At 43.7% G+C, this 13,496-nt stretch overlaps 1 protein-coding gene across 1 annotated transcript in view; it reads left to right on the forward strand.

Annotated features, from left to right (window-relative positions):
• LOC126194943 (protein expanded) overlaps positions 1–13,496 on the forward strand; it is a 161,630-nt gene that overhangs the window by 91,996 nt on the left and 56,138 nt on the right. The window contains exon 3 of the mRNA XM_049933330.1: positions 5,976–6,055. Within this exon, the coding sequence (XP_049789287.1) occupies positions 5,976–6,055 (80 nt within the window). The remainder of the gene's footprint in view (positions 1–5,975; positions 6,056–13,496) is intronic.

A 13,496-nucleotide genomic window follows, 5' to 3' on the forward strand; every position in this document is an offset into this window, starting at 1 on the left:
GTACGTTCAATGAGGTGCTGGAAAGTTTCTTGGGGAATGGCAGCCCATTCTTCACGGAGTGCTGCACTAAGGAGAGGTATCGATGTCGGTCGGTGAGGCCTGGCACGAAGTAGGCGTTCCAAAACATCCCGAAGGTGTGCTTCAGGTAAGGACTCTGTGCAGGACAGCCCATTACAGGGATGTTATTGTGTAACCACTCTGCCACAGGCCGTGCATTATGAACAGGTGCTCGATCGTGTTGAAAGACGCAATCGCCATCCCTGAATTGCTCTTCAACTGTGGGAAGCAAGAAGGTGTTTAAAACATCAATGTAGGCATACTTCAAAATGCTGTAAACTGATGTTGTTCCAACTCTAAATCTACTATTCTCCGTTGCCGATTTAGGAAGTAATAAAGAGACTAATAATGTAAGAAATATTGGTGCACAAAAACGAAGCTACCATAAAGAAGTACAAGATGTTTTACAGCTAAATATTCTCATATCCCCGCTTCCAACAGCTTCACCCACGATCATAGTTGCCAACCGTACGAACGTGTACCTACGTGTAGGTACTTTTGGCTCTTTTTTGCAAAATGCAGAGACGGATTTCCGATCCCTCTGTAAAATTTAGGCCGGCCGCGGTGGTCTCGCGGTTCTCGGCGCGCAGTCCGGAACCGTGCGACTGCTACGGTCGCAGGTTCGAATCCTGCCTCGGGCATGGATGTGTGTGATGTCCTTAGGTTAGTTAGGGGACTGATGACCACAGCAGTTGAGTCCCATAGTGCTCAGAGCACTAGTGCTCGTGCTCCAGAGCATGAGGAAAGACCGCTTCTTCTGGACATACCTCTACTTTGTCAAGTGCTTACTGCTTCACCACGAACTGTACGTTATTGGACTAGATGCGCAATGGGACTCGAAACTGGTGGTGTGAAAACATAAAAAAGTCTACAAAACACGGCTATCACTTTCTTATTTGCCTCACCTAATGAGACTAATAGACAACTACAGATGTGCATGAATGTCTCCGCAAAGCGCTTTTATGAAAAAGTGTTAGGTGCGTAATTTCGATCACAGCAAGCGTTTGGAAAGAATCAAGAGCCGCATTAGTTATTAGAGCAGCGGAACGTCTTTAGTCTTGGCAGTGGTACTGGTTTCAGCGGTTATCCTGAACCTATTTTGTTTTATCATTACACAAAAAATGCCAGCTGCAAGATGCAAGTTTTTGCTTCTTCAAATAAACCTTCCGGCTTTCACATTATGATAATCTGAAGATTGGGACTTTGTGAAACCCTGAAACTAGCCATTTGAAGAAATAAAAATTTGCATCTGGAAGCTGACTTCCTTTCTTTGTATAATGCGAAACTTGTATTTCTCACCCCCCCCCCCCCCCCTCCTCAGCCCATATCACTGCGCTCCCCAAATACACATATAAAAAATTACAAACAAAAACGAGTCTTTTCTTATCAGACTCTTCCAGTGGAGAATAACTGGAAATAATGCGTCATTTCCAAAAGAAAAACTACATTTCGCTGCGTCTGTCGACGCCTTTCTTAAGCCTAGTTTACACGACGACACTAGGTTGCAGGTAACTGCGCTACCGGTCACTGCGCATGCGCGCCGCGCGTTTGCGCAACTCGTTGGTGAAACTAAACACTTTCGGTGTGTTCCAACTTCGGTGACATTAGTTGCATGAGTTTTGAGGTTATGTGTGTTCGTAGAGTGTAGACAAACTGAAATATGAAGTGGGGAACGGGGAATAATGTTCGCTTTTTTTATATCTTTGCTTTGCGTAGGCATTTGTGGGATATCAGTGACGCTGATTACAAAAATAAGCAACACATTGCTGCCGCTGAGACCGTCATGTGCGATCATAACATAGATGGTTTGACGGTATCTGAGCTGCAGGCCAAAATTTATTGAGCTAGGAGCACATATACAACTGAATTAAGAAAAAACAAGCAAGTGTAATTCTAGCTGTGGCAACGCTATCGTCTACAAGACCAAAATCCCATCGTTCGAGTTGGCCATCTCTTTGTTAAGGAATATTGTTGACAGGAGGGGAGGCTATACAAATTCAAGAAGCTGCATTCTTTATTCAATATTCATCTATATAAAACGTCGCTGCAGTGCTTACCACTCACATACGTTAGAATTTTGAAATATTGCCACTCTACAGATCTATCTTCAAGAGAGTAGTTCGCAAACCATTCTCTTCTTAATATGGCCTGCTTCGAATAATTATTGTTGCTAATGTTAATCATTATTACTGTTAATGTTAATAATTATTGGTGTTAATGAAAAAGCGTAATCACTAACTAACACCGTATCTTATAGAATGCCGAGTGTCCTCGATTGCAATATGATACGCAGTTTCAGTTCTGGCGACAGTGCTTCATGCATTACAGTACCTTCATTCCTTATCGCACAACTAACTCTATTTAGAAGAAACGTGAACAGTTCGGGTGACATTATAAGATAATTAAAAAGCGAGGATGCTGAGCAACCGAGCTGACGTCTTTTCTTCATCCAGTCACGAAACGAAACACGTTTCTTATTTTTTTCTTATGTAGCGAACCACGCAACAAGCTTTAACTCCATCACAACTCGTGCGACGTACAGCTCCCAAAACTTTCATTTCAGACACGACTCAGGGACCCACAAAGCGACGAAACTGTATACTTTTGTCGCCGTGTCTACAGTCATATATGAAACCACTTGCGTGGAACTGATTCCACGTAACGAGTGGCGCAACCCAATGTCGTCGTGTAAATTAGGCTGTAGGAAGATGTCGTCGTGTAAATTAGGCTGTAGGAAGCACGAAATGTTGTATTTCCGCACTTGGCTTAGAGACGAACAGCAGCAAGCTTTCCAAATAACACAGCGAATATTTTTTTGTTTGAAAACCGTTCAGTGTACAAAGTTGTTAATAAAGTCGAAATGTTATTTCCCAATACGTGATTTTTTTCCTTTGGTCTTCAGTCTAGAATTATTTTGCGTCCGTAGGGACTTTCAAGGTCTACGTAGCGACTTTTCACATGCCGTGTAGGGACATGGTCGAAAATAAGTTGGCAGCACTGCTCACGATGTCGGAGCCACAGATGCAACCCTCTACTGCGTAACTCATAATTGTGAAATTTCTGCCTCGTGAGGGAGTTCAAACGACGGAAATCCTGTGATCAACCATTGTCAAGGACGCGTGTGTTTGCCCGGCACAAAGAGTTAGGAAGGAATAGAACGTGAGGAACATCAGCTACACGATCGCCCTCCTCGGACCAGCATTACAGACGAAAACATTCGTGCGGTTCGAGACAGTTTTGAAGGCAATCGACGGGCGAGGGTATCAGGAATTGCGGAACAGGCCGGAATAAGTTACGGGAACACTCAAGCGATCGTCGCAAATGACCTGCAATTCCGCAACGCGTGTTCCGGATGGGTCCCTCGCCTTTTCATAAGTTGAGATGTTTGGAGGTCTGTCAGAAGCTTACAGCTAGGTTTGCGAAAGAAGGCTATGCATTTTTTAGTCGGATCGTCACCTGCGACGAAACGTGGGTCCACCACTACACTCCCGAATCCAAACAAGCCGGTAAGGAGTGGCGGAGGCAAGGGGAGAGAGCCCCAGTGAAAGCCAAGACTCAACTGTCAGTTGCTGAGATTTCTTCCGGGTTGTATGGCCGTGGTCCGTGGAACTCTTCTATCCCTGACGTTTCGTCCAAGGCTGCGTTAGACATCTTCGGATGTGCTCCTGGTTGTGCTGTCTTGCCGACTGACGAATCGGACGTCGAATAGCGGCCTAAATACTATGGAAAGTGGGCATGGTCTGGATTTCACATGATAGTAGAGATAAACCTTGTCAAGGATAAAATATAACTATCGATCATAGTACGTCAAAGATAAAAACTTCTCATCGATTGCCGGCCGGAGTGGCCGAGCGGTTCTAGGCGCTACAGTCTGGAACCGCGCGACCGCTACGGTCGCAGGTTCGAATCCTGCCTCGGGCATGGATGTGTGTGATGTCCTTAGGTTAGTTAGGTTTAAGTAGTTCTAAGTTCTAGGGGACTGATGACCACAGCAGTTAAGTCCCATAGTGCTCAGAGCCATTTGAACCATCTCATCGATTCTGTAGCGCCACTGTCCATATATCGCTGAGTTTCATGGCTTCTTCTTTTCTGTTAAAACTATCCCCATGTTTATATATTTCGATGGCTTCTCTATGTAGCCGTGGATAATAGTTCGTCATAGTATATAAAACTTCAGTTTCCGAAAATTTCACTACGTGATCACCTGACTGAAGAGCATGTTCGCCACGGCTGATTTGTCTGTTTTCCCTAGTCGGCAAAGACTTTTATGTTCCTCAACCGTGTATTCACACTTCTCTTTGTAGTTCCAATGTAGACGTTACCACACGGAATCTTGTATACACCACTTGCAGACAGAGGGGGACGTTTATCCTTAACGGAACGAAGGAAAGGTCATTCGAGGAAGGGAAGATCATTCGAGCAAAAAGTATTGTAAACGTGGGGTAAAATAGAACCATGCATATGTCTTCAAATTCGATACTGTGAAACAGATCTCTTCTGCTGCAAGCTCTTTGCTTTCCATGTTTCTAGAGGTGGCAGCATGGCCCAAAAGAAGAAAAGAAGGTCCAGAAAACATGGACTCTAAACTTGCGTAGGCTAAGAGCTATGGAGACTTGATTATCTTAGTTACTTGGAAACACATCTCTCCTACTTAACAAGTGCTCATAGCTCGTAAGGTACGCATTTTAGACCCCATGTTCACTAGTCAATTTTTTGTTTTGTTTTGGTCCATACTACCTCCTAACAACACATGGAAGACAAAGATATTGCGGTAGCAGAGATTTGTTTCACAGTATCGAAGATAATGAAGTACTCATAGCTCGTAATGTGTTTATTAGACATTTTTGCTTCGAATGACCGTTCGTGTTATATCTCTGGCTACTGAACGTTCTTCCCTGAAGAAAATCTTTGCGAAACTAGAATACAGTTTAGCACACACTTAAGTCAACGTAAGAATTCATTTGTCTGCAGTGTTAGCCATTCCCACACGTATCAGAATATTTCACGACGTAATTACACATTGCGAGAGCTACTCGAAAAGTGAGATTTAATTAGACAAAGATGGTTTTCACTTCTGCATGCTTGTATGACAAACTCGTGAAAGAAAACAGCGAATTTGGCAAACAAGTATAATCATTTACAGGGTACTCTAAGCACTCAACAGATTTTTCATGTAGTTATATCGCTAGTACAGACAGATCCCGTTCAAAAGTATCTTATATTTTGACACGCTAATCGTAGGTATGTTAAAATTTTGCAATCGATATCTGGAATTAACTTGGCCCAGAGCTTTTAGGAGATAACCGCAAGGGCATTTCATTGTATAGTATGTGTAACAGTGTTATATAATCATCAACTACCTGACTTGCGCGATATCATGTTGTACACTTGTGTACGTTGAATGATTGAGTGGAGCAATAAAGACACAGTAGAATACAATACAATTTGTTTACGAAAATGTCGCAGCTCAGACGTGCTATTTTTTGTTATCAGAGAAGAAGGGATGGACACCGCTAATTATAGATTTTTTCTGCACTTCATTACATTACCGAGTCTCTGTTTTAATAAATAATGCTTCAGTGACACTGCAAAATGGCTTTCTGGAATACCAGAATGAACGTGCCGCGAAAAACTTGGCCGTTGACGCCCGGCTATGCGTTTTGTTGATACTAACACGAAGTTGTTTTCGAGTTCTGTTTTGATCTGACGATGACAGTAGCCACAACGACGTAATAAATAAACAGCGGTTTTATTCACAAAGCGCTGTGGACTGCAGAGTGCTGAACTGTTGTGCAATGTGATTTGTTTGATGTGGAGAAAACCACAAATCGTCCGTTAAATAAAATTTGAGTAAACGACAATAAGCGTACCGGCGTACGGTAATGGGGAGCCCGAGCTGACTGTTGCTTTTGTTTTAGATGGCGAGTTCCTGTTCGTGGACCCGGACAGCAAGCTGTCCAAGTACGCGCCCAAACACTGGAAGTCTTCACATGGACACGTGAGTACCACCAGCTCACCCTTCACCTTGCTAGGCTCAAGTCTTCCTCAGATACCTTGCGCTCAGATGCAAGCATTTGCTTAAAAGCTTTATTGCGTTGGTGTGCGTTCGTGTTGGCCGTTATTTTTGTTATATGCTAGGGGAATTAAAAGAATAGGGTGAGAATAAATGCAAACAAGGCAGAATACGTCGTACTTGCTGACAATGGATATCACTTGCAGCTGCCTTCTTATTTAAGTTTTTACATAAACAGAAAAAAAACCATTATTTTGACACGAATTATGTTATTGTTTCTCAAAGCAATTATCTTGAAAATTTATACACTTTTTTTTTTCATCGTGATGTTGGTGCTTCAAAACATGGTTTTGACGGATTCAACAGTTTCTTCAGGTGGCGAAAATAGCTGTTCACACTTTTTTCTTTCTACGTAAGGGAACAAAACGAAGTCGTTAGGTGATAAATCACGTGAAATAATTAATATTTTGCTCCGTGAAATAATTAATTGAAGGAAGTGCTAACCCACGAGACCGTAATTTTCACGCCTTGCATCTTACGTATCGGTTAAATTCGAAGAACATAAGTACAGTAAGGCAAAACATTTTATATAATAGACACTACTCTCCAGCGGCACAACTGCAATTAATTGTTACCAGCGTGTAGTTAATTCGAATACACAATCCACTATGTGAATCAAAAATATCCAGACACCAATTGGTGGACATAAATACTATGTCCCCTTCCCCTTTATGATGGCATGAATTCTACTGGGGACGCTTCCAACAGGGTGTCTCAAAGTCTGTGGAGGAAATAGCAGTCTATTTTTCCTCAAGAACAGAAACCATAGAAGGTAACGAGTTTGGACGCTGCAGTCTAGAGCGAAGTCGACGTTCTGACACAGTCCATACGTATTCCACTGGATGACTATATGACCACACTTCTTGCAGTAAAACCACTCGACATCTGATCTTGATTTTCGTTCTTGTGAACTTTTGGTTTTATCAGGATATCTTGATTTTTCCTTTTGTCTGTTGATGGACATCACTGCAAATGCACCAATTTCTTCATCACTTATATTCAACTAGGACTATTCTTTGATGAGACAATCCATTAAAGTTTCCACGTTTTGTTGACTAGCTGGCACACTGTCCCAGGCTGTTTCAAATGCATTATATTTTGATGGTAATGAGGCAATGACTTTCGCCATTACAGTTACGTCTGAAACCTTTTTTCCAACATTTCTGAGTTGTGATGCTAGATTTTCTACTTTAGCTACATGTGCAACTATAGGATCATTTGCATTCATCCGATATTCATGAAAACATTGAGTTATTGTTAGTTTGCTAGCTTCTGACCATCGCTGATATATTGATCTCAACTTGTTCCACATTACGTGGGCTGTCTCACAAACCAACAGACTTTACATTTGCCTATCGTCTACTGATGTGGAAATCAGAAACATACCTTTTGCATTTTCTTTTGTCCATGCTTTCAAGCCAGCATTGTCGTCTTCGTTAGGTTGACCTCGAGTACTAATTACAACATCGAAAATTTAGATTGCATTTATCTGGAATTTCCATGTCTGATAATTTTTCGCGTCCAGCTTTGAGATGGATTTTGAAGACATTTTTTCAGCCATTGCAGATTTCTTCTCTCTTGTTATGGACTCTGAGCAGGTCAGTCCGTTTCAGGAATGTTATCGTCCAAAAACCATTGCCTCACATATGATTCTGCTTTATGAGAGGGTGCACTGTTATGCTGTTGCTGTTGTTGTTGTTGGCCGCGCGGAGTGGACGCGCGATTTTGAGGCGTCATATCGCGGATTGTACGGCCCCTTCCGCCGGAGGTTCGAGTTCTCCCTCGGGCATGCGTGTGTGTATTGTTCTTAGCATAGATTAGTTTAAGTTAGTTTAAGTAGTGTGTAAGTCTAGGGACCGACGACCTAAGATGTTTGGTCCCTTAGGAATTCACACACATTTGAGCACATTTGTTGTTGTTGTGGTCTTCAGTCCAGAGACTGTTTTGATGCAGCTCTCCATGCTACTCTATCTTGTGCAAGCTTCTTCGTCTCCGAGTAACTATTGCAACCTACATTCTTCTGAATCAGCGTAGTGTATTCATCTCTTGGTCTCCATCTACGGTTTTTAGCCCCCACGCTTCCCTCCAGTACTAGGTTGGTTATCCCTCGATGCCTCAGAACATACCAACCGATTCCTTCTTGTAATCAACTTGTGCCACAAATTCCTCTTCTCAATTCCGTTCAGTACCTCCTCATTAGTTATGTGAACTACCCTTCTAATCTTCAACTTCTGTAGCACCATATTTCGAAAGCTGATACAAACAACAAACGTCTCCGAACTCCTTCTCTACTGCACGCAGTACATGATGCTGTAAAATGTATTCATGTCCTCCCGCATTTAGCGTTTTCTTAACGACAATAATGGGATGATGCCTTAACCGCTAAAAACACCCCTATACCGCAACATCACCTCTTTCGTTCCTCGGTGCAGGCACTTAACGTGATGTTAAGAAACGTTCTCCAGGAATTCGCTAAACTAACATGATGCTGTAAAATGTATTCATGTCCTCCCGCATTTAGCGTTTTCTTAACGACAATAATGGGATGATGCCTTAACCGCTAAAAACACCCCTATACCGCAACATCACCTCTTTCGTTCCTCGGTGCAGGCGCTTAACGTGATGTTAAGAAATGTTCTCCAGGAATTCGCTAAACTAAAACCTTTCCGTCGGATTGCCGCAAGTATAGCGTGATTCATCACTCCAGATCACTCGTTCCCAGTCACACACTGTCCAACCGCGTCGATCTTTACTCAACCTCAAGCGTCGCTTAGTGATGACTACAGAAATGTGTAGGTTATGACGAACAGTTCGCCTATTGCAGCCCATTCTTTTTAACTCCGTACGCACAGTCATTGTGCCAACTGGACCGCTTGTAGCACGTTGGAACTCACAAGTGATTAATTCCGCTGGTCTCACGCGATTTGCTACACCCTCCGCAATGTTGGACGGTCCCTGTCCGTCAGCACATGAGATTTTCCTGGTATTGGTTTAGCTATAGTTGTTCCTACGCGTTAGCACTTCACCATCACTTCATCAAACGTCGACCTGGTCATCTGTAGAAGGGTTGAAACATCCCTGACGGGTTTGTTACTCCGGTGACGTCCAATGACTAGTCCACACTCGAAGTCAGGGCCTCTCCTGAACATTCCATTCAGCTGTCACTGCTTCTTTGTTGACAACATAATATTCCACGCCTCCTTTTATACTGGCACGTTCGCCTCTCGTGATATCTAGTGCTGGATTTCGCATAATGTAAGGGTGTCCGGATACTTTTGATGAGATAGTGTAGATACAGTGACCAGACTGCTCCTTACATTGCTTGTCTAGCTGCACAGCCATTTTGCACTTTCTGTCAATCTCATTTCTCAGGCGTCTATATTCGCATTTGCTTTCTTGATTTGCTGCATTCTTACGTTTTTTCTATCCCTCAGTTATATGCTATAACTCTTGCGTTATCCCAGGATTTCTTTTAGGCCTTATCATTTGCGTATTTTATCCTCTGCTGCCGGCAGTGTTTCATCCTCAAGGCTACCCGTTCGTCTTACGTTATGTTCACACTTGTTTCAGCCAGTCGTTGCCTAATGTTCCCTTTGACACTCTCAACAATTGCTGGTTCTTTCAACTTATCACGTTGTCATCTTCTTAATTTACTACCTCTGTAGTATTTACTCAGTTTTAATCTGCAGTTCATAGCCAAAACTTTATGGTCGGAGTCCTGTCCTATCCCTGGAAATGTCTTGCTATTTGAAATAGAAGCAACGTGGCTCAATATCTCCACAGGGGACTTACAACGATTTGTTTAGTTCATGCCACGTCGAACTGCTTTATTTGACATCTAAGTGTGTAGAGTATTAGAAAAGGCAGCAGGCTGTTATTATGAGTTGTGCTTACCAGAGTGGTTACAGATTAGCCCACCGCGAGTGTGAAGGTGGGTGGGCGCAGTCGCCAGCAGGTCCGACCCCTTTCAAGCAGGCTGAACAATGCTTGAATGGTAGGCCCCCCGCCTGCGAACGCGCAATCAATTAGCGACGGCCACTTAGAGTAGAGTGCGCGCGGTGCTTGCCGAGATAGCGAAGCGGGCGAGGCCGGCGCTGTTTTGCTGAACGCGGCCCGACTGATCCGCCGTCCGTGCAACTAACTCCGACTTACGCCCATCTTCGAACACACTCCATCCTGAGAAAGAAATTACGTGTTTAACTTTGACTATCGCACAGACTCTGTATGGAGCACATACACTACCGACCATTAAAATTGCTACACCAAGAAGAATGCTGATGATAAACGGGTATTCATTGGACAAATATATTATACTAGAACTTACATGTGATTACATTTTCACGCAATTTGGGTGCATAGATACTGAGAAATCAGTAACCAGAACAACCACCTCTGGCCGTAATAACGGCCTTGATACGCCTGGGCATTGAGTCAAACAGAGCTTGGATGGCGTGTACAGGTACAGCTGCCCATGCAGCTTCAACACGATACCACAGTTCATCAAAAGTAGTGACTGGCGTATTGTGACGAGCCAGTTGCTCGGGCACCATTGACTAGACGTTTTCAATTGGTGAGAGATCTGGAGACTGTGCTGGCCAGAGCAGCAGTCGAACATTTTCTGTATCCAGAAAGGCCCGTACATCGTGCATTATCCTGCTGAAATGTAGGGTATCGCAGGGATCGAATGAAGGGTAGAGCCACGGGTCGTAACACATCTGAAATGTTACGCCCACTGTTCAAAGTGCCGTCAATGCGAACAAGAGGTGACCCAGACGTGTAACCAATGGCACCCCTACCATCACGCCGGGTGATACGCCAGTATGGCGATGACGAATACACGCTTCCAATGTGCGTTCACCGCGATGTCGCCAAACACGGATGCGACCATCATTATGCTGTAAATAGAATCCGCCATTCATCCGAAAAAATTACGTTTTGTCATTCGTGAACCCAGGTTCGTCGTTGAGTACACCATTGCAGGCGCTCCTATCTGTGATGCAGCGTCAAAGGTAACCGCAGCCATGGTCTCCGAGCTGATAGTCCATGCTGCTGCAAACGTCGTCGAACTGTTTGTGCAGATGGTTGTTGTCTTGCAAACGTCCCCATCTATTGACTCAGGGATCGAGACGTGGCTGCACGATCCATCACAGCCATGCGGATAAGATGCCTGTCATCTCGACTGCTTGTGATACGAGGCCGTTGGACCCATCACGGCGTTCCGTATTACCCTCCTGAACCTACCGATTCCATATTTTGTTAACAGCCATTGGATCTCGACCATCGCGAGCAGCAATGTCGCGACACGATAAACCGCAATCGCGATATGCTACAATCCGATCTTTATCAAAGTCGGAAACGTGATTGTACGCATTTGCATATCACAGCATCTTCTTCCTGGGTTAAATTTCGCGTCTGTAGCACGTCATCTTCGTGGTGTAGCAATTTTAATGGCCAGTAGTGTAGTAACAGGGGTTCCTGGCGTAAAGAAGCAACTGAAAAGGTTGAAAACAAATAAGTCGCTAGTTTCGGATGAAATACCATTTCGGTTTTACAAAGAGCGCTCTACGGCATTTGTCCCTTACTTGGCTTGCATTTATCGCGAATCTCTCGTCCAGTGCGAAGTCCCAAGTGACTGGAAGAAAGTGCAGGGCACTCCTGTATACGGGGTGAACATTAATAACACCGACAAACTGCAGGGTCGGATTCATGACTGAAAATGGAGGAAAAAAGGTCCTGAGAACATGTGTCCGGAAATGCATCGTTGCCTCGGTAGATGGCGCTGACGAATGTCAGTTCCTCTAACCACATGCCGTGTGTTCCTTGCATGTTTCTGGCTGTGTGATTGGCCCAGCGTACTGTAAGGCAGCAGAATGGCCCGTTACTCATGTCGGGAACAAGCCGAGATGGTGTTTGTGTACGGACAAGCAAATGGAAACGGTCGAGAGGCAGCACGGCTGTACCAAAACAAAATACCCTCAGACATCCACCACATCACGCAACTCAAGCCCTTTTTGGCGTTTGTGTGATCATGGGTCCTTTCAGACAGACGAATGATCAGGGAAGCGGCGGACTGTGCATTTGGAGGAGCGAGTTCTAAGGATATTGAGGTAATCCTAGTACAAGCTCCAGGCAAGTTGGCCGCCACATGGTGTAAGCCAAAGAACGATTATGTGTATCCTGCATGGCAACCGCAACTATTCTTATCGGCTGAAGTACCATGCAGTACCAACATCTGTTGTGACGCTGCAACTCTGTACTGTGTTCCAGGGCGATTTGTTGCCGTTGCACGCACACCGTCCATTTCCGGACGCATGTCCGTACGACCTTTCTTTCTCCATTTCAAGTCAGAAATCCGTCCCTGCAGTTTGTCGGTTTTATTAATGTTCACCCTGTATAAGAAGGGCAAAAGAATGGAACCGCAAAATTACGGATCGATATGCTTAACATCGGTTTGCTGCAGATTTCTTGAACGTATTTTCGGTTCTAATATAATAAATTTGCTAGAGAAGAAAAAGCTTTTGTTCTAGAATTAGGATGGATATAGGAAGCAACGCTCGTGCCCCTTTCTCACATGATATCCTGCGAACAATGAATGAAGAGCAACAGACAGATTGTTTGTTCCTAGTTTTCCGAAAAGGGTTTGACACGTGCCCCAGTGCACATTGTTAATGCCGGTATTACACTATCAAATTTCTTTGTCAAAGATTTGATCAAATATTCGTCAAATTTATTTGACAAAGATCTTTGACGTGGCGCTAAAAAGGGGTATTATACTGTCATCATATTTTTCATCAACGTTCAAGATGGGTGACAACAACAACTTGAAACCACAGCAGTTGCATGTACCACAATTGCACTGTGTGCACACGTGGAAGAGAAGCGGGAAAAAAAGGAAACGTACCTGGGTGAAGCCGTGGGTTTTACGACGAGATGATAAAAGCATTCAACAAAACTTGTAACGTGAGCTTATAGTGGAGGACGTCAAGTCGTACAGCATACATTTCAGTATGTGCTCAGTGAAGTGTATCCTCATATCACAAAGCACAATACTCACTTAAATGTTTAATACACTCTATGTGCATTAAGAACTATTTTTATTTTATAAACAAATCAATTACATTTTGTGTCCGAAAACCGTATCTCACGGCTAATGACCTCCGCAATCTTCTTAATCTATTTTCGTATTCAGGATGCCTCACGTTGTAAAGCGTCTCATCAGCTTCATAAGTCTCTATTAATTTTGTAGTTGATGGTACACACCAATTGTATTTACTAGCCATGTTTATAAACAAACTACAGATGACAGAACGTTGCACTGATGCTAGCGCTCCACGTGGTAACATGTCACATTGCAGTGAACAGAAGA

Source organism: Schistocerca nitens, chromosome 7, assembly GCF_023898315.1.
Source record: "Schistocerca nitens isolate TAMUIC-IGC-003100 chromosome 7, iqSchNite1.1, whole genome shotgun sequence".
NCBI classification, from domain to species: Eukaryota; Metazoa; Arthropoda; class Insecta; order Orthoptera; family Acrididae; genus Schistocerca; species Schistocerca nitens.